Source organism: Stegodyphus dumicola, chromosome 7, assembly GCF_044657685.1.
Source record: "Stegodyphus dumicola isolate Sdum_Otavi_A_Nest chromosome 7, ASM4465768v1".
Classification (NCBI taxonomy): domain Eukaryota; kingdom Metazoa; phylum Arthropoda; class Arachnida; order Araneae; family Eresidae; genus Stegodyphus; species Stegodyphus dumicola.
Window position 1 is genome coordinate 165,736,403 of NC_140774.1, and position 20,368 is coordinate 165,756,770.

At 31.5% G+C, this 20,368-nt stretch overlaps 1 protein-coding gene across 1 annotated transcript in view; it reads left to right on the plus strand.

The window, feature by feature from the left end:
* Positions 1-9,130: 9,130 nt before the first annotated feature.
* The window catches only part of LOC118185382 (small G protein signaling modulator 3 homolog), a 53,711-nt gene continuing 42,473 nt past the window's right edge, over positions 9,131-20,368 (plus strand). The window contains exons 1-6 of the mRNA XM_085821064.1: positions 9,131-9,625; positions 12,264-12,448; positions 14,311-14,377; positions 14,472-14,602; positions 15,900-16,094; positions 19,463-19,597. Coding sequence (XP_085677190.1) covers positions 9,562-9,625; positions 12,264-12,448; positions 14,311-14,377; positions 14,472-14,602; positions 15,900-16,094; positions 19,463-19,597 — 777 coding nt within the window. The 5' untranslated portion in view covers positions 9,131-9,561. The remainder of the gene's footprint in view (positions 9,626-12,263; positions 12,449-14,310; positions 14,378-14,471; positions 14,603-15,899; positions 16,095-19,462; positions 19,598-20,368) is intronic.

Genomic DNA, 20,368 nt, shown 5'->3' on the forward strand with positions numbered 1-20,368 from the left:
CCGGCTCCTAAGGGGTATCAGAAACCCCTATACCGACAATGTTAAATTGGCCATTTTCAATGTACCTTTTCTCAAAATCTGCTGTAGATACAAGCTTGAAATATTTTCTATAATTAAAGTATACCTATCTGATTATACTGAAATGAGCTTTTGAAACATTTTGAATTTTAGAGTAAATTACAAGATATTTTGTTAGGCATAGTAAAATTTAGCACTTTTCTCACACAAAAAAATTTTAAAAAAAAAAAGGTTTTTCTAAGTTTATTACAAAGCTCATTTCAGTAAATATTAGGGAACCTAATAAATAAGCCATAAAAAATTTAGATACTTCTGAGCAGTAGTTCCTGAGAAAAGGTACATCGAGTATAAAAAAGTCACGTTTGGAGAAAAACACGTTTTTATGTAAAAATCCTATTTGATCAAAGCAGTAGATGACAAATTAAAACTAGATTTTTTTACAGTTCTAATTTTCATAGAGATTAAAGAATGGTATTTTTAGAAAGATAAAAGTGTAGAGAATTTGAAAATGCAAAAATCCGAAATCACAATTTTTTGAAGATTTTGGGGTTCCAACTCCCCTTAAAGTTTCCCTGGAAGTGCATGACGAAATTGGTGAAACTGAGTGAAGTTTTCTTGAAGAAAAGGTCTTAAAATAGAAGAAGAGGGATATTCCTGATATATCGCACATTTGGAAACATATTCTTCCACATCTTTGTTGATGTTAGTCCAGTAAAAATATTCTCTAGCTTTACTAGAAACTATACCTTTGTGAGACACATGCAATTTTTTCATAATTTCTTTCCTAAGAGATGCTGGTACAACTAGTCGTTGTCCTCGACAAATTATTCCATATTTTGTCGTATAAAGCTCTTCTTTGCAATGCCTGTGAGGTTGTGCTGCTGGCCTTGTTTTGCTTCTATCTGGCCATCTATATTTTATGTGAAATAATACATCTTACAATTCAGGATCTTTTTCTGTCATTTTTACGATTTCCTGCCATTTTGTTGGAGAGGCTTGTGTTAATAGACTTACATCAATAGTAGGTTCTTGGCTGAAGGTGTCAACAATTGACTGTGCTCTGGATAGGGCATCAGCTATTAGCAATTCTTTACCTGGGACATATTCCAATTTCAAATCATACCTGTTCAGTTTGAGGAGCATGCGCTGTAGATGAGGTGAGATTGAATCATAAGGTTTCTTACTAAGGCCTAGTAATGATTTGTGATCAGTCTGCACTGTTACATGTCTTCCGTACGTATAGTAGTTGAAATGTTCTAACCGATATATAACTGCTAAGAGTTCTTTTTCAATCTGCACATACCTTTACTGCGTTTCTATCAATGATGCTGATCCAAAAGCCACAGGTTGATTATTTTGTAGGAGAACCGCTCTAATTCCATATTTACTGGCATCTACTGACACAGTTACAGGTTCGCTTTCATCAAAATACTGTAAACACGGGGCTTGCACAATCATCTGTTTCAGGTGTTTACAGTTTCTTTGGATGTTTTCATCTCATAACCATTCGCTGTCTTTTCTCAACAGTTGCCTTAACGAATGTGTTAGACTTGACAACTGAGGTGTGAATTTTGTTAAATATGTCACCATTCCTAGAAATTGCTGCAAGTCTTCTCGGCCTTTTGGTTCTGCAAATTTTTCAATCGCTTGGATCTTCTTTGGATCAGGTGCAATGCCTTTATCAGACAGTACATGTCCTAAATAAGTCACAAGGATCCGAGATAGCTGTGTCTTCTCGATGTTAAATTTTAGATTAACATTTCTGGCTATCGTAAGTGTCTTCCGCAACAACTTGCAATGTTCTTCGATAGACGACGATCCTAGGGCTAAATCATCAAAATATCTATTTATCTCATTCTCATTGCTAAAAATTTCCTCCATTGTTCTTTAAAATTCCTCAGATGCATTGTTCAGCCCGAAAGGAAAAACCAAAAATCTGAATCTTCCCCAGGGCGTTGTAAAAGTTGTCAAGTATGATGACTCCTCATCAAGGGGTAGTTTCCAAAACCCATTCTTGGCATCCAAAATGGTAAATATTTTACATCCTTGGAGTTTAGTCATAAGGGCTTCTGGTGTAGGAAATGGATAGTAAGGTCTTTGAATAGCCTCATTAAGCTGCCTTGGATCTAGACAAATTCTCAATTTCTTTGGCGTATTTATCACAACCATGTTGCTCATCCATTCTGTAGGCTCATCAACTTTGGCTATCATGCCAGTTTCAACTATTCTGTTTAACTCCTGCTTTACTTTTTCGTGCAAAACTTTACGCGGTGCTGCAACATGAGGTGTGAAATCTTCTTTTATGTTTATTTTTACTGTGTGATTTAGTTTTCCCACACCAGTAAACACATCTGAAAATTCCCGTATCACTTGCTCTGGTGTCTCTTCATTTTGTTTCTTTTCCTGCTTGACTTGATACACCCTTTCAATGAGACACAAGTCTTGGTAAGCCTGAAGACCCAAAATAGGAGATGATTCCAGAGTGGTTGCCAGAAATTTGAGAGTTTTTTTGTCAATTTTTTAGTTTTACACGTAGAGTAGCACTCACCTAGTATTGGTACCTAGTTGTCACTATAATCCAGTACTGCTGTTTATTTTTCTTTATTACTGGTTTCTTACTCCCCTTTAACAATTCACACTTGCGTATAATGTTAACTTGAGCTCCAGTGTCTAATTTGAAGATCACTTCGTTCTTATTTACATAGATCTTTAGGTACCAGACTGATGCTTTATTTAAATCCACCGCATCAGCAGTTTTTGCTTCCCCTAGGTAAATACATTCCGAGTCGCTATCTTCCGGACGTTCAACGGCGTGCACTCTCTGTTTTGGTTTGGCGCGACACATTTTTGCCCAGTGGTTTTCACAATCGCACTTTCGGCAGACAGTTCCAAACGCGGCGCACACCTTTGGCTCATGTTTCCTCCCACATCGCTTGCAGTCTTTTACTTGCGTTATGTGTGCGGGATTAGATCGATGTTTGTTTTTCTGAGGACGTGTTCTCGCTCATTTCAGTGGCATGTGCTTTGCTATGTTTGGCCGCCTTGCATTCACTGATGATATTCTACAGCGTCTTTTTCGCTCTATTTGTCTCTCGTATAAGCGTTTTTGTAACGCTTTATCTGAGAGGCCTTGCACAGTTTTATCACTGAGCATTCTATCTTGCGCTTGCTCATAATTGCACATCGTAGCCTTGAGCAAAAGTCCGTGAATTTCTCTCCTTTTCTTGTTTTATTTCCAGAAACGTGAATGATGCATAAATCTCATTTTGATAATCTGCGAAATATTTGTCGAATTCTTGTAGTACTTGTTTCAATGACATTTCACTGCCTCCCGCTTCTGGCTTCAAATCAAACGATCGATATTGCTTTTTTAATTCGTCACCGTAAACATGTCGAAAAAGCGCAATTTTCGACATGTTTACGGTGACGACTTTCCGACTTTGGCGAAGAGTCTTTCCGACTCTTGGCTATATCTTAATGCCTCGATGTAGCCCTCGAAGTCTTCTTTCCAGTGTCTCCAAGTTTCAGAAGGGTTCGATCCAGCGTCAAACGGTGACAACGGGCAGGTTATGCGCCATTTTTGATTCCAAGTTTTTCAACTGCACGTAATCCTTAAAATATTAATTTATGCATTAAATTAGTGAGCATGGTTAACTCTGACACCATGTTGTATATGTTGACTTGTCAAACATAGATAAATTACTATTTAATTCAGAAGTCAAACAACAAAAATTAGCGTTATATTTTCCGTGAAAATTTTGAAAATATAACGCTGATTTTTGTCGTTTGACTTCTGAATTAGTATTTGTTCTGCGTGTTATTGTGTCTAAATTACTATTTATTTATAAGATTAAATTAGATTAGAGACATTGATGCTACATAGTCGGTGGCAAGTGACGAGAGAGAGTCGCAGCACAAATACCGTGCACTTGTCTAGCTAGTCAGTCTGCATCTAGCTGCAAGCAAAGTAATTACTATCTAACAGCATCAATATCGTTTTTACGAAACTTAACGAACATTTGAATTAAAAATGATTATTACGCCACTGATTGGGCAGTGTCGTAACTAGAGCTCTTGGGCACCTATGCAAAAAAGTTTCTTGGGGGCTCCTCAAAAAATTTATAGTATTCAAAAAAAAAAAAAAAAAAAAAAAAAAAAAAAAGATTTTTGATTTTAATGGTCAGCCAAAAGGGTTTGTTTAGGTCTTTTACGCTCTCGCTGAGCACGCAGTCTACTAGTCTGCTGTTGTACTCATTCCTGCTAACCGGGTTTTTTTTTAGCCCAAAAGGGCAATTTGTGCAGAAGGACTGTTAATTTCGTTTTGGCATTTTGCGTGTTGCCACCAAATATTAGAGGCCTGTATTATATTTAAAGAAATTAAAAAATGAAGAATCTCTGCATAAATGTATGTATGTTTCTCTCATTGTGATAAAACGGTACCTAGAGCCAAACGTAATCCTCCACGGAATACTTGCATCTGGAAGCCCAAATCTGGAATTTGTTTTATTATCTATTTCATACTTCGTAAAGCATTTATGAGTTTTGGAATAAGAAACCCAACGATTTCAAAGCAACCAATGGCAACACTTTAGAGAATAAAACATTTTTATCTCCAGTGGACGAGACTGTCTATCGGAAATTCTAAAGATGGGCGTAATATGAAATCAGAAAGCTTTCAGATTTTTTTTTTTTTTGACTTTTTACCTTTATTATTAAGCATCGTTTTCTTTGCACTTACGCCCCATGCAGTTCAACACTAAAACCACAACATTTTTAAAAGCTGAATAGCAGCATATAAGCTCTAGATGCAGTGCTAAGTGTTGGCATACATTTTAATATTTAGTTTTTTTCCAGTTTGTTCAGTATTCAGTTTTCTTAGTAAGATGGTTAACAATTTTTTTCATAATTAATTTTTTATGTGTTATTTATTAAGTATCACGTTCATCTAACTTACACGATATAAAATTCAGTTCAACAGCAAAATCACAATATATTTAAAAACAGCATATTTATATTCGCTACATTATTTTTTTAAAAACTAGCCGCATAATATAGTTATCATAAAAAAGACAAAGTACGTAAGGATTTTCATGAGTCTGTTAATACAATTTCATAAAAATATTGAATACGTCTAATTAGACATGTCATGATTTTAAAAATGTTTAAATCAATCATATCAGAAAGTAGTAAAAAAAATGCTGTCAAGAACTAGGCTTGTTGCTTTTAGAACGCTTAGTTTATTTTTCAGTAACTTACAAGATTAAATATGAAAGTATCTTAGGTCCCAATCACATTATGTTTCGGCTACGCGGGACTTGACGTCGAAAGGGACAATTCTCAGAACCCGCATATTTCCAGGAAACCCACGTAGCTAAGTTACCATTTTCACTCATTACAAAGACTAGAACGCCAAATACCAATCGATTATCGCTCAGATAGGGATCATGTGATGCTTCAGATGCAGAACTTTCATCTGATTGGTTGTCTCTACCCAGAACAAAGGTTTAGCCGAGACATTTTCTGTGAGGTTTGATAAAATTCCGCGTAGCCGAAACATTGTTTCCGTAGCTAGGCGGGACTTTGCTTCAGGGGGCTCTTTTTTTTCTAGGAATCCTCGAGTTTAAACCTGTACTACCAGAATCTCGTTTCTCAGAAATGTCCCTTCTACCAGGAACTGTAGCCATGTGTGATAACCTTAGGCTTTACTGAATAGCAACACGCTGACGTGAGGAAGATAAAAGAATTATTTTACTTCTAGCAACGGCAACACATTACTTTCATAGAGACGACTTTGTTAATTAAAATTAAAAGATAAATAAATATATTACACTTTTTACGATCGGCAGCACTCTCATGCGCTGAGATAAAAGTGTTCTGTTTCGAGCATTATTGCCACTGCTCCCTTTGAAATTCATTGCAGTATACAAAATATGAAATAGATGATAAAACAAACTAGAAATTCAAAATTCGGGCTTCCAGGTGTACATGTTTGGATGAAGGACTATAATATTCAAAATTTAATAGCTGTAGGTAGCCTCGTTTTTTTTAAAACGCGAAAAACATACATTCATACAATGAGAATCGTCATTATTTTATCTCTTTAAAAATAATACACGGTGATATGTGTCGGCAACAATTTGATAAGGGATACACCGTTTATAGTGAACCAAAGCAATGCGTTTTGTAGTAAACTGTAATAATTCCTCATATTGATGAATTTAATTTTAAGTTTAATACTAGGGCTGATTTTTTGGGGGGATTTGGTTAATTGAAATGTCAGTAACAGATTAAATATATGAATAAAATTAAACGCTCCAAATGATATGTTTTGAAAATTGAGAACTGCAAATAATATACCACTATTTTCTCTTTTAATTTGCAAAGTTCATTCCAAATTAAGTACCAGAATCATACCTAGTTACTTCTTTGATTTATGTTTCAAAATATAGCTATTGATTATTGGATCTTAATAACAAAATATATAGAAACAAAATAATACACAAAATAATTACATAAATATAAAACAATACCAGTTAAATAAAAAATTATTATACCTATTTTCAGGTATCTTGTAATTTTATACTTTGTTACATATTTTGTATATATATATATATATATATATTAAGGATTCCATATTAACTATAACGTATACTATAACCAAAAATTACATCAATAATGTATTTCTGAGTATGATTAACTTCATTCTTAAGAATTTTCTGCAGTCCAGATCGCATTATTTTATAAGTAAGGAATCAAAAACAATTAAATTTTTACATGGCGTTAGATAATTAACCAAAAAGTAGCGACCGCGAATGTATTTGTAATTTGGTAAACGGTTCTTGGACGTGAAAAGGTTGAACGACATTTGAGATACGACTATTTTCTCAGATACTCAGATATTTCGTATACATGTAATATAGCATTACACTACAAATACATTGATGAAACAAATATGTGTCTTTCTACTCCTATACTACTGCGAAACTTTTACTACTCATTTCTTATATGATAAAATTTGATGTGGCTGCAATATAAAATCACTTCCTGAAACTGGAATTTCTGCGAATTCTAGTGAACTTCAGGAGGCCTGACTTTTCGTATCTAAATTTTTGTAGCCATTACTCGCCTCAACAAATTCAGGACTTGTTCTCACAATATATATATTAAGAAAGTCTGGTCAAACAACAGTCTGGCCTCGGTTATAGCTAATGACCTGAAAGCTGTCCTTCAGAGGGTGGTGTAGTGGTGGTGGTGTATTTAATTATGGCAAAGCACACGAGGGCTATCTGCCTAAGGGGAGAGATGCCTTCGTGGAGGACATTCTAAGGGAAACTGGCTCGTATGCATGTTACACATGGGGAAAACCACGAAAGCGCCCATGCAGCCAGCCCGTTCGCGGGATTCGAACCTCGGACCGAACTACCGGTGTTCAGTGACTTTACCGCTCAGCCGCTGGTAGGCACTCCTCCAGAAGGAAATCAAAACTAAAAGAAAAGAGCCACCACATAAGAACATTCAAACCGCAACAGAATTAACTGCTCAAATTAACAAGTAAAAATTTCAAAAAAAAAAAAATGAAAGCTTTCAGATTTTACATTATGCCCAAAGGGGCGTTTTATTAACGTTTTGTGTGTTACCTTCCTTTATCAAATATCATGTTCTTTATACTTAAAATTCAATTCAACAGCAATATCGCAAAATAATTTTAAAATGAGTATAGCTTTAAATTTCCGATACACAGTTTTGCGCTCTGCACATAATTTTTTTTTTTTTTCTTGTACTGTATTGCCGTTGCTCGCTCTGAAATATTTGAGTTTGTTACTCAAAATTAGTTCAAGTTTTATAAAATATGAATCAGAAAATAAAAAAAATTCCATATTCCAAGTTTGGGCTCCCAGATGCCCATATTAGGTTGCAAACGTACGTTACTCAAAATTTGATGGCTCTAGGTACCGTTGTTTTATCACAATGCGAGAAACATTTATGCAAATTTTTCAATATTTAATTTCTTTAAATATAACACAGGGCGATAACATTTAGTGGCAACAGAATAACAACACAGCTTCAAAACATCGGGTTAGCCATGTTGGCGCGTTTATTGCCCATTGAAAAACGATCGCCAAGCAGTGGGCTAAACCGCATTTGAACCTGAGATTTAAATTAATGTAATTAACAGGGAAAGTACAGAATCGCCTACTGCTTGGCGCGTTTTTAAAAATTGCACATACTTGGTATCCATGTACGCATCGACCTATTTTCACTTAAAAAAACATCCCAGAATTGCACAAAAATGACATTGTGCACTCCCTTGACTTTATCCATGTACACATCGACATATTTTCACTTAAAAAGTCAAAGAAAATTGACAAAAATCGAGTTCTTCTTACTCTTGTAAAAAGCGCAAAACAAACGCCAAACAAATAAGTGGGCGATTCTGCACTTTAGCCGTAATTAACAATTAATTAGCCAAAATGCAGTCACCCGCTGGCATGGGATCGCCTGCTCATATTGGATAATATAAATATGCGAAATATTTGCATTTAGACAAACTTTTGTACAATTTACAAACGGAAATTTTATACACAATTAATCTTACACAGTATATTGAATGAAATTGCCAATTTATTTTTAAGAAAACTAAGCTAACTAAATATAGCACCACTAACACATATTCGTTAGCATTTCACGTGATACGCGGTTTTCGAACATGAGCATTTGTGAGGGATTGGACGAAATTTCCTTTTTCCCTGTCATTCCGAAACCCGGAGATGAGCAAAAGGGAGGTTTGACGTCTAAACGCTTGTAACACAGAATGCCGAAACAAAAACAATAGTCTCTCAGGCACAAAGCCCCTTTGAACTAATAATAATAATAATAATAATAATAATAATAATAATAATAATAATAATAATAATAATAAATAACCAAATAAAATAAAAACGAAACTGCCTCTTTTTTTACATTGCATATCAGAAAATCATAAAATTAATATTCCTAAATCGCATTTCACTATATAAATATTAGTTACTGTATTCTGAAATTTATTTGTTTATTAATGTCTTCAATTATCAAGCCATGCAGGAAATGTCACCGTGGCATTTAAAGACCGACTTTTGTCAGACCGTAACTGGTAAAATATAGTGTCTGCCAGCTGTTTGAAAACAAATAGTGTGTTTCAGTTCCGTTAATTGAACTTAGTATCATTTTGAACTTTTTCTCCAGTTTACAAATGATTATATTTAATCACGATGAAATAAATTTATCTTTTGGGTTTGTGTGATTATCAACATTGCCACCTTCAAAATAAATTTAGCGTGAAGGAATATTTCGATTTTTGAAATTGAAATATATGTAACCTATAATCAGTTTATAAAACTTATTCTTTATAACTAGATACTTCATAAGCTTCTTAACTCATTAATATCATCCATATGCCTTCTGATGTAAAGCCTTTATACTTCTTTCCGTCTTAATATTCGTAGGAGTGCATTTGGAATCCTGTATATTATCTAATATGTCAACTATCCTTAAAGACATCATATAATGGAATTCGCACGAGCTGTGTTTGGAAAATCTCCTGAGGGCTACAGTGGAAAGAATACAACAGGTTATTATGAATTTTTCTTAATTGATGTGTCTAAGATTTAATTATTTTTCTTTTCATATTCATACATACTTATATAGTATATATTTATCGCTCTTTATTGACATCGAAATTTTTATACCCATCACATGTATAAATAAACAAATGTTATTGAATTCTTGAGTTCTAAAAGTGTATGCACTCATATGCATTTACAGTGGCTCACATTTGTTTTTGGACACATGTACTTTTTTTTATTTTTTTATTTTTTTGCTTAGTTCTGGTACTAAGTATTGAATCATAGCCTCAAAAATACTTCTTAGTATATTACTTTGTTCTCTGTTTTAAGACTTGCTTGTTATAAAATAAATATCCTTTGCAATAAAATGATTTATTCCAAATGTGATAAGTCAATAATTTGGACATTTAAAAGTTTTGTTATGTTTTGGAACATGTTTCTTGTTTTATATATATATATATATATTTTTGTTTTAAATAAAAATAAATCACAAAAATTATCAACATTTAGAAATTATTCATTGTTTTGAAAATATATTAACAGTTCCATATCTGAAGTGAACAGGGCGAGTTGCTGCAAATTAATAGCAAATTTTGTTTAAAATTTGACTATTCACATTTTTAAAGATGCTAGAGGTATTCAAAATTATATATATATATATATAAAAAATCCTTGATGCAAAGCATTCAACTATCTTTGGTAAATTAAACAATGAAAATTACATGGAACTTTTCAAAATTCCCTAAAGTCTGGACTATATTTCAGGTTAATACAAAAGACTTGAATATTACCCTATGAGAAGATAGATAAAACCCAAAAATTAGGGCTATAAAACTTGCAGCAGATTTAGAGGAATGGCTTCGAGTAAATCTTAGCCTGAAAATGTTAGAATAGTCATCGGGCACATGGATACAATAGGCGATCATCAAGAAAAATCTTTATCATCAAGAAAACAATGAAAATACACCTGTTGTTCACAAATTTCATAATAAGCAAAAACTTTTCATATTGAAATAATATACTGCATTTGCAGAGGATTCAAAATTTAATATATTTGAGTCGGTTGATTACATTATTGTGAGGGGTGAAAGCGAAATAAAGAACTGAATCTGGAAAATTTATTGACTGTTGGTAAAAGTGTAATAGTTTAAGTATGTTTTGCTGCCTTTGGTATGGGAAATTTGCATTTTATATAAAGTAATATGGATCAGAATAAATATATAAGTATATGTAATAAAAACCTGAAAGCATCTGCAAGGATATTTGAAATGCAAAATATATTTAAGTTCTAAACATTCTTTTGTGGATTTTTACAACTATCTTGAATTTATCAGCTCTCCTTCATATCCTTTGACTTTAAGTCTTATTGAACATATGTGGAGGAAATTGGAAAAAAGACTAAGTAAATGACATTTCTTTAAATGCTTTAATAACCCTCTGAGCAGCCCAGATTTTTGGATCTGTCATGAAGACCTATATCTAAAGAGCTTTTATTATCTAAATTTGTATATTTACCTATTTTAGTCTCTATTTTCATAAACTTACATTCATTAAGATGGCATTTATGTTATTAATGAAAGTAAGAAAGCAAAATATTTTAAATTATAAGCTAGTATATGCCAAGTAACAAAAATTCTCATGACCGGATGGCTGGCCGTGGCACTCAGTGAGTTAAAAGGAATTGTTATGGAGGACTAGAAAATGTACCATTCTTACTCAAAAGCATTATTTAAATTCGTACCAAAGCATATTAAAATTGCAGTTAAATAATGAAGAATTAGATGTCTCATTATTTTCATGTTTTTATTAAATATAAACTGGCTATTCAAAGTGCTTGAATACTTATGCGAGTTCATTTTCAAAACGTTTTTAATAATTTTTTTTGTCGAAAACATGCCGAATAATTATTTAAAAAACAAGCAGATTTTAAGAAAGATGGTCGATAGTATACATAAATACAAAGTCATTTCACTAATATTTGGTAACTGATATTTGCAAATGAAACTGAAAAATGCGAGCCTCTGTATTTATCATATATTTTAGTATGACAGAGTCTGTATATTTTGAAATAAAAAATATCTGTTAACTGTTTGTAATCTTAAAAGAAATATTTTATCTTGTGTTTTCAGTAGTTTCTTTCAAATAATATATTTATTTATGGTTAAATAACTTCTCATTTTAACTAAAGCCTTGAGAATAGAAGTCTCTAATTGTTATTTTTATCCTTGCATCTACTGTATGTGTGCATATTATTTATTTAGTGTGGCCAAATTTTATGCACAGAATGCTTTGTTAATTTAATTAATTAAGAGGTTCAAAATATTTTGCTTTCATTTGTATATTTTTAAATCGAAGACATTAATGAACATTTTTTTTCTTTTCATCCTGAAATCATTTAAAGATAAGTTTACAGTTTTATAATATAGCAAATACTGTGAACTTGAATACATTCATTGATACATTTTTATTAATAGATTGTCATTTGTGCATGAGAGAAATAAACTTTTTATCATCTTCCCTTCTATCATCAATGACTTTTAAGTCGTTGAAAGAGAATATATTCATATTCTAGTTATATTATATTCCCCCTTTCTCTCTCCCTCTTTTTAAGCTTTGCTCATTTCGATATATTTGTTCACTTAGTTGAAACCTTGTCTGAAGATGAAGATGATCCGTATGCTGGTGACATTAGTGAATCTATTAGCATTCGTGCAAACTTGTTTGTATCACCATCCAGTGGCCAAGGTTATTCACCTGCTCCTGGTGGCCCATTTTCAGCACTCACCCCTTCTATGTGGCCGCAAGATCTACTTGCCACTCTAGCTCAGGTAATTCTATTTTACTATTTAACCATTATTTTGACAAATGTATGGAAACATGTAAGTGCAAATATTGTTTTCTGATATTGGTAAGAAATGTAGCAAAAATTTATCTGCAGATATTTACAGTAAAAGCATGACTATCCAGAAATCTCAGAAAATGTCAAATTCGGGTTAACTGACCATATGAAAATTGCATTTCATGGTAGAAAAGGCAAATGAATAGAATAGAAAGTTTCTGGTCTAAGATTATAGTCATCTTATTTATTGTCAACTTGAATATCAAGTGCATGTGTTTAAATTTCATGAGATTTCAAAAGAAAAAGGGCATTTCAGACATAAATGAAGCAAAGTCTCATACTCCATTATAAACTTTTGTAAACAATGAAATATGGCAAAAATCTCACCAAACTTGTGTCAGTCATTCCAGCAGAAGTTTGAAAGAACAAGATCACTCATTATTTAGTTAGGTAATCAATATCTACAAGTTACAGAATATAGCATATAAAAAAAATTAAATCAGTTGTAATTTTTTACATTACTCATCTGGTGTTTATGCATTTTCACATAAATGACACTTTTCTTAATCCCAGGATTCCCTAATGATGACATGTTTGAATGTTACAAGATTTTTCTTTTGGTTTCAGTTTATTTGGATATATACAGTATTTACTATATAAATTTAAGATATTAAAAGATATCAGTATATCATGAGGCACAAACAAAAATAAGCATTTTTTAAAACAAAAAATTTTGAAAGATTAATATATAAAATATTAAATATTAGTATATAATATTATATATATTATTTATAATATCAGTGGTGCAAAAATGCTGGATATCTTTGAAGCTATCCAGAATTTTTGCAAAGAAGCAAATTAATTTTATTATTGATAATAAAATTATTATTGATAATAAAATTAATTGGCTTCATTAATCAGAATATGTTATAAACATTCATTTGTATCTACATATAAGAAAAATTTGTTATTAAATTTGGCTTGTGAAAACTGTTGGAATTTTGTTTGTTTACATTCAAAATTGAGGTTAATTACTGCATTCATAAATTGCTAGAATCTCCTCTATTAGAATAGTGAATAACTATAAAGTTAACACACAAAGGTGTTAAAGGAATAATATAAAGGCCTTCGAAGAACTATACATAAACAATGCGAACACAAAAAAATTTATTCTTAGCAAATGTTTTTTTACCGAGTGACTAACAATTTAAAACTGTGTCAGTCTATCTTATGTTTGCATCTCTAAAAGTACTACTTCAATATTAAAGTAACCACCTCAGCCAATTACTAAAATCAGAAGATTAGTTTAGCAAACTGGAATTAACAAACTTGTAATAATAATAGCATAAATTTGTAATAGCAGTATTGTATCATAATATAGTATGTATGTATAATATTTATTGTACATAATGTTGAATTTGTGCAATTTTTGGGGAGTTTTTTTAAGAATCAGAGAATTTCACAAATTTGCTATCATGCACAACTTCAGCATTGCATGCATTAAATGTTGTAGTGTATGACAGTAGTTTTATATTTATTTATTTTATTTTATTTATTTATTTATTTTTTTTTTTTTTAAGGTTGGCATAGTGTTTTCTAGTTTTCACCAAATTAAATGCCACTGAATTTTGCCGAAGTGCTTGTTGTGGTCATTTTAATCTTAAAATACCATGAAAGTTTCCTTTCTTTTCTTTTTGGGAATTAAAGACATAGCTGATTTTAATCTCAAGTGATTTGTGAGTTGTTTAATTTCAAGTTGTCTGTTTATCCACAGACTGCTTTCGATACTGATGGTAAAAAATGTCTAAAAATTGTAAGATTATTTTGTGCAGATGATATTGTTTATTACAGCCTGAAGATTCTGAATGCCACCCTGATTATAGGTTTGATGAATTTGGTTTTCGTGTTGATGAAGAAGGTAAGCTGTTGATACAAGTACTATCAGTGTACTGAAATGTTTCGTATTTATTTATTGAAATTTTATAAAAGAAATGCTTGAAAATATTTTACAGATGGACCAGAACAAAATTCTAGCAAACTTTTAAGTATACCATTTGTTGAAGATCCACAGCATCGTCTACAATGGATTGCATATTTAGAATTTACTCATAATAATGAAGTGGGAGATCTTACTTGGGACAAGGTAAATAATGATGATATAGTATTCAAATCTACTGTTTTTATCTAGTAATTTATTTTTTAGGTGGCATAACTAAAATTATAGTTGTTTTAATTATATCTTTTTATTACTACTTTATCTCACATAACTGGCTCGTATATCCGTTACACATGAGAAAAAACACAAAAGTGCCCATTCGCTGGGATTCGAAGTCCAAACTGAACTACCAGTGTTTGCCGACTTTCCTGTTTGGCTGCTTGACCTATATAGCTTTCTGGATCATTTTAATGGTAGATGTTTGCTGAACTGTTAGTTATCAGTTAACTTATAAAATTGCAAAATGGTACAATTTTTTTTTCATTTAATGTCATTGATCAGAAGCTACATTTGTTTTATTTGATGTAATTTCTGGAAGTATTAGTAACATCATTAATATTCAATGTAATTAAATGTGGCTATTATTGCTGTAAATTTATTTTGTCATTTGATTGGTTTCCTTAGACATTTGCCTAAATATATATAATATTTTATGTTGAAATGCCACCAAATAAATATCATTTTCCGTATACTGTCAACCATTAAGATATTCTTATATTCTAAAGGAACTGCATAAATACTTGAAATTGTTTTCCAGAACAGGGAATCCAAGGAATTAAAATCATAATAGATCTGCCATACAAGTACATTCTCTTATTTGTTCACCCTTAAGAGTTTCCTATTGTGTATTTATTTTGCAATTCTATTATTCTCATGACATCTGTTTCTACTGTTTTATATACTTTTGTTTTACTCATATAAAAATAAATGACATAGATTTTTTTTTCTATTATAAAATACCATGCATCAAACAATTTTCTACAGAAAAATTTATGTATGCCAATATTGTCTGTTGATCACCATTAAATTAAATATGTTGTAATTTTTTATATCATTGTTCTTATTTTCAAAGTAAGTAATGTTAATAAGAATTTTTAAAGTGTGTCATTTTTTTCTGTCCTTTATTTATTGAAATAACTAATCAAAGAGACATATTATGTTTAGAAAAATTTTACTGCTGTCAAAATAAAATGATGATAAAAGTAGGCTTTCTCATCAAAAATATTAAGTCGGCTGCATCTATTGGTTTAGAGAAAACTATTTGATGTAATTATTCTGTAACTGAAAAAATCCAAATCTTCTTCTGTTATAACGCTTTAAATGATGAAATTTTGTGTCTAGAATTTGTATTTCTACTTGAAAAAAAAAAAAAAAAAAGTCTTTATTCAATTAGAAATACATTAAACTTTAAAAATATTATCTAATCATTTTTCCTCCCTTAAAGGTGGAGCCTTATTTACCTCGATCTGAAAAACTGACTAATATGATTCGTCAAGGCATTCCACATTCTTTGCGACCACAGTTATGGTTGCGTCTTTCTGGTGCAATGAAGAAAAAACTGTCCTGTGATTTAACTTATAAAGATGTTGTGAAAGCTAGCTCAAATGATCATGTTATGACTTCAAAACAAATTGAAAAGGTAATTGTTTTTTTCATTTGCAGTGACAGATATTTAAAATGTTGTTTATGTAATTATAATACAGTCAAAAGTCGTTAATCCGGACTCGTCGGGACTTCGGCGATTCCGGATTATTGATTTTCCCGGATTATAGATCATCAGTTTAAATCGCGTAAGATGGCATGCAGAAATTCTAAAATTAAAAATATGAAACCGTAATTTATGAAATAAAGAACAATTATGATCTAAAGGGTATCAAAATTTACAAAAAAAGCTTAATATTTATTTGTTTACTTTATTAAACATTTCTTTCAATGTAAGTTGTTTAAGTTGCTTCGTTTTATGTGATAATACTTTCTCTTTAATTCTATAAACAGATATAATTTTTTGTTCACTTTCAAAGTTCCGCTGTTCAAGTCCTGTTAATTGCTGTGCCGAGAATACTGACTAACTTGTCAATCGAAATTTTTTTTTATTTCGCTAACCTCTCTGTCACATTCTTCATGTCTTTATCCATTTTTTGCAGCAATTCCACTTTTTGTTTGATGGACATCGAAACATACTTTCGTTTTGTACGATCCTTTGGGAGCTCCAGAATCAAAAATTCTATTTGACATAATCGAAAGTTCAAGTTTACTTTTATAGTATTGCTCTTACAGTCTGCAAAAAATAATAAGCCGGATCCAATTAAAAAATTAGGGAACAACGCAATCATCAACATTAACTGAAATAGATAATTAGATAATTTTAGCTTACACTGTCCGTTATACATAAAGCGCGCACACGAAAACGTATTCTGCGCTTGCGCACACGCAAATGCGCAGTAGTAAGAGGTCTTACGCGCACGCGTATAAGCCTATGCGCATGTGTCAACGCGGCGCATGCGCAGAAATTTTTTATCTTTGAGGTCCGGATTATAGATCATTCCGAATTATGGGTGTCCGAATTAACGACTTTTGACTGTATATTTTCATGTAACTCTTAGCAACTGATAATTTTGAAAGTATTTATGTTTTTCATATGATTTTTTTAACATTACTGTGCAATTTAAATTTAATCTGACATTTAAGATTTATTAGAAATAATATTAAAAAAATATTGAAAGAATAGTTGAATTTAGTGCACAGAAATAAAGCTATTAAGTTTTATTAATCTTTAAAAAAACAACAAGTTAGTTTGGTATAGGTTTTAAATTAAATGATGTTTGCTTGTATGTCATCATTTTTTATTCAGGAAAGATCGCTTTGTATTTTATTTCTTTGCATGTTGCTCATAAACGGTCAACTTTCTCTTAAAAATAAAAATTTTTTTGAAATGACCTCAGTCCTGTAAGGGGGGAAAATTCTTTTTTCTCTGTTTAAAAAAAAGAAGAAAGAAATTACATTATTTCTGTGCAGTAGCACTTCTTAATTAAATTTAATCATTGAATCCTTTTGTATTTTATACAGCATAATGGAACCTTTAAAATATTAGCACATTGAATTAAAACAAAAACAAGAAAAAAATGTAAAAATATTTCATTATTCAAATCTTTAAGTTTTGCTCTTAATTAAATGGTAATTATGGTATCAAACCTGCCTGTGGAGGAGTATTTAAGGCTGCTGAATGTTGGCAATTCAACCAGAGTTTGTAATTGTATGAATGGACTAGTTTCATGGATGTATGGCACTATAATCTTTTTTTATTAATAATATAAAAATTTAAAAGTCTTTATCATTCATTTTAATTTGTAATTACTTAGCAGAAGTAATTTTTCTGGTCAAGAAAAGAAATTTTTCAGTCTGATAAGGCTTTCAACTAATCACAGCATCCTGTATATTATTTCTTAGTATTATGTATGTACACTGCTGGCATTAAAATTTCTACACCAGGAAAGAAACAAAATAGCAGAATCTTATTTATTGTACATATACAGTGTAACTGGAGAAAGGCATGATTAAATTTGCTGGTGGTTTAGGGCATGAATCATGCATTCAGTACACGGAGGTGTCATCTGTGGCAGCAAAAATGGCTGTGATCTGGCTGGACATGAAGTCAAACAGGACTTGTATGACAGATACAGGTACTTCATTCCCTGCGGCTTCAGTCTATGCAGGAGTTCACTGACAAGTGGTGGCATGGCAGTCTCTTGGCAACCTATGACCATATGTTCTTATTGGGTGAGAGATATGGAGGTTGTGTTAGCCAAGGCAACAGTCAAACTGTCTTTGTGTCAAGAAGGTCAGGACAACACGGGGAAAATGCAATTATGTGTTGAAGACAGAGTAAAGCAATGGGCTTTAACATGTCAAAAGTGTAACAGTAGCTGTTCACATTACCAGGGATATGAAAATAACTCTTGATCAGAATGTGTACCCAATGGCATCCCATATAAGCACACCAGGTGTTGGGCCCATATGAAAATGACAAATGCTAGCTGGCAACATTTGTTCTCTTCAGTGCCTCTACATAAGGATATGCCCTTCATGATGCAGTGTTGATATTTCTTTTGTTGAGCAAGACTTGATATTCCTTTTGTGTTTCATACTCAATTCTTAGGCCACATTGCTACTTACATTGGGCTAGGTGTTGGACACCCCTGCTTTTTATATGTTAGCACAACAAACATCTCTCAGACAATGATTAATGTTCTCATTAATAGCATCTTAAGGAGTGTAAGTGTGTGTATTTCTTTACATCATTATCATATTGCATACAGAATAAATTTAAATGATTTGAATATTTTGTCTCCAGTTTTCCAATTACATGAAGAATACCACATTTGCAGATTTTTATATTTGTGATTCATTTAAACGCATCCAAGTTTAAGTTATGCTACAATCGTATAGTAATATTTGTGACAGATGACACCATAGCTGGTCATTTAGTAATTCTTGAAACTTTTGCAAAACAATGCATATAATTTATCAATATCCAGTATTTTTATATGTGTAGAATTAATTGTAACTTAGCATTCCAATGATAAGACCATATCAGAGGCAGAATTAGAATTAACAATTATATCTTACTTTACCAGTTTTCATGCTAGGAAATTTACAGTCAGGAACTTATTTATTCATATAGTGGAGGTATTTCTGTAATTCTTTTTGGCAAGCATTTGTAAAAATTATTTGAATCATAATTGCTCTGGTGCAATCATTTTCAAGGAAATGTTAGTATTAAGGGATTTCCTTATGAAGCTTAAATAGATTTATTCACTATATGCTAATGCATATATTACTGCATTTTAAATTTTGTAAATGCTATTTTCTTAGTTGTTGTTTAGGTGAAAATACCACTAAAAAGTGATATATTAAAAGCTCAAAAGTAATTTTTGTTTCATTTTTCGAAAAACAGGAATTAATTGGTATCATCATGGTAATTTATTTTATTATCATTTTTATTTTCAGGATTTGCTAAGAACTCTTCCTAGCAATGCATGTTTTTCTCATATGAATAGTACAGGAATTCCAAGATTAAGGAGAATTTTACGGGGACTTGCATGGCTCTATCCTGATATTGGATACTGTCAGGGGACTGGTGTTGTAAGTTAAAATATTCTTTCTGTACTCATTTATTTATAAGGAGAGAACTGCTGTTTTTATTTTGCAATGTATATTTTAGTTTCACTGAGTAACTATTAAATATCATTCATTAGCAAAATTGTATAAAAAAATAATTAGAAGCTATGACCTTGGCCACTTGGAGAATGTTATCGGAGACACCAATAGTTAAAGAGATGTTTTCTGAATAACTGTCCTCCCATATCTTGTATTATATTGAAAGATAAAATAAGAATTAAAAAGATTAATATAAAGAGGTCAATACTTAGGAATTTTAAAACATCTAAAATACCTTTTATTGGCAAAATGCAGAGAGAGGATGTTTACACATTTTTGTAACAATTTTCATAAAGAATTTTTTTAAAAAAAGGAAATGTTTTCAACTAAAAATTTCTGGCAACAGCATGAATACTTGAAATGAGAAGTTATCATCTGTTACTCGAAAATTAATTCTTCTTTTAGAATGTTACACATAGACAAGCTGTGGATTGAAAGATATGCTTTTATACTTTCCAAAGAGAAATATTTCTATTCTGTATTTCGAAAACAGTGTAAAATGTATGGTATTAAAATATCTAAGTTGGAAAAAAAAAAGCAACATTAATATGGAAAGGGAAAAAACCTCGAAACATTACTTTCACATGAAAAGAAGACTTCAAACATACCTGAAAAAGGTACCTACTGTTTCTAATAAGTTAAATTGTTGATAAGAAGAGAAAATACATTGGCACAGAAATTGAATGCAGTCTTTAA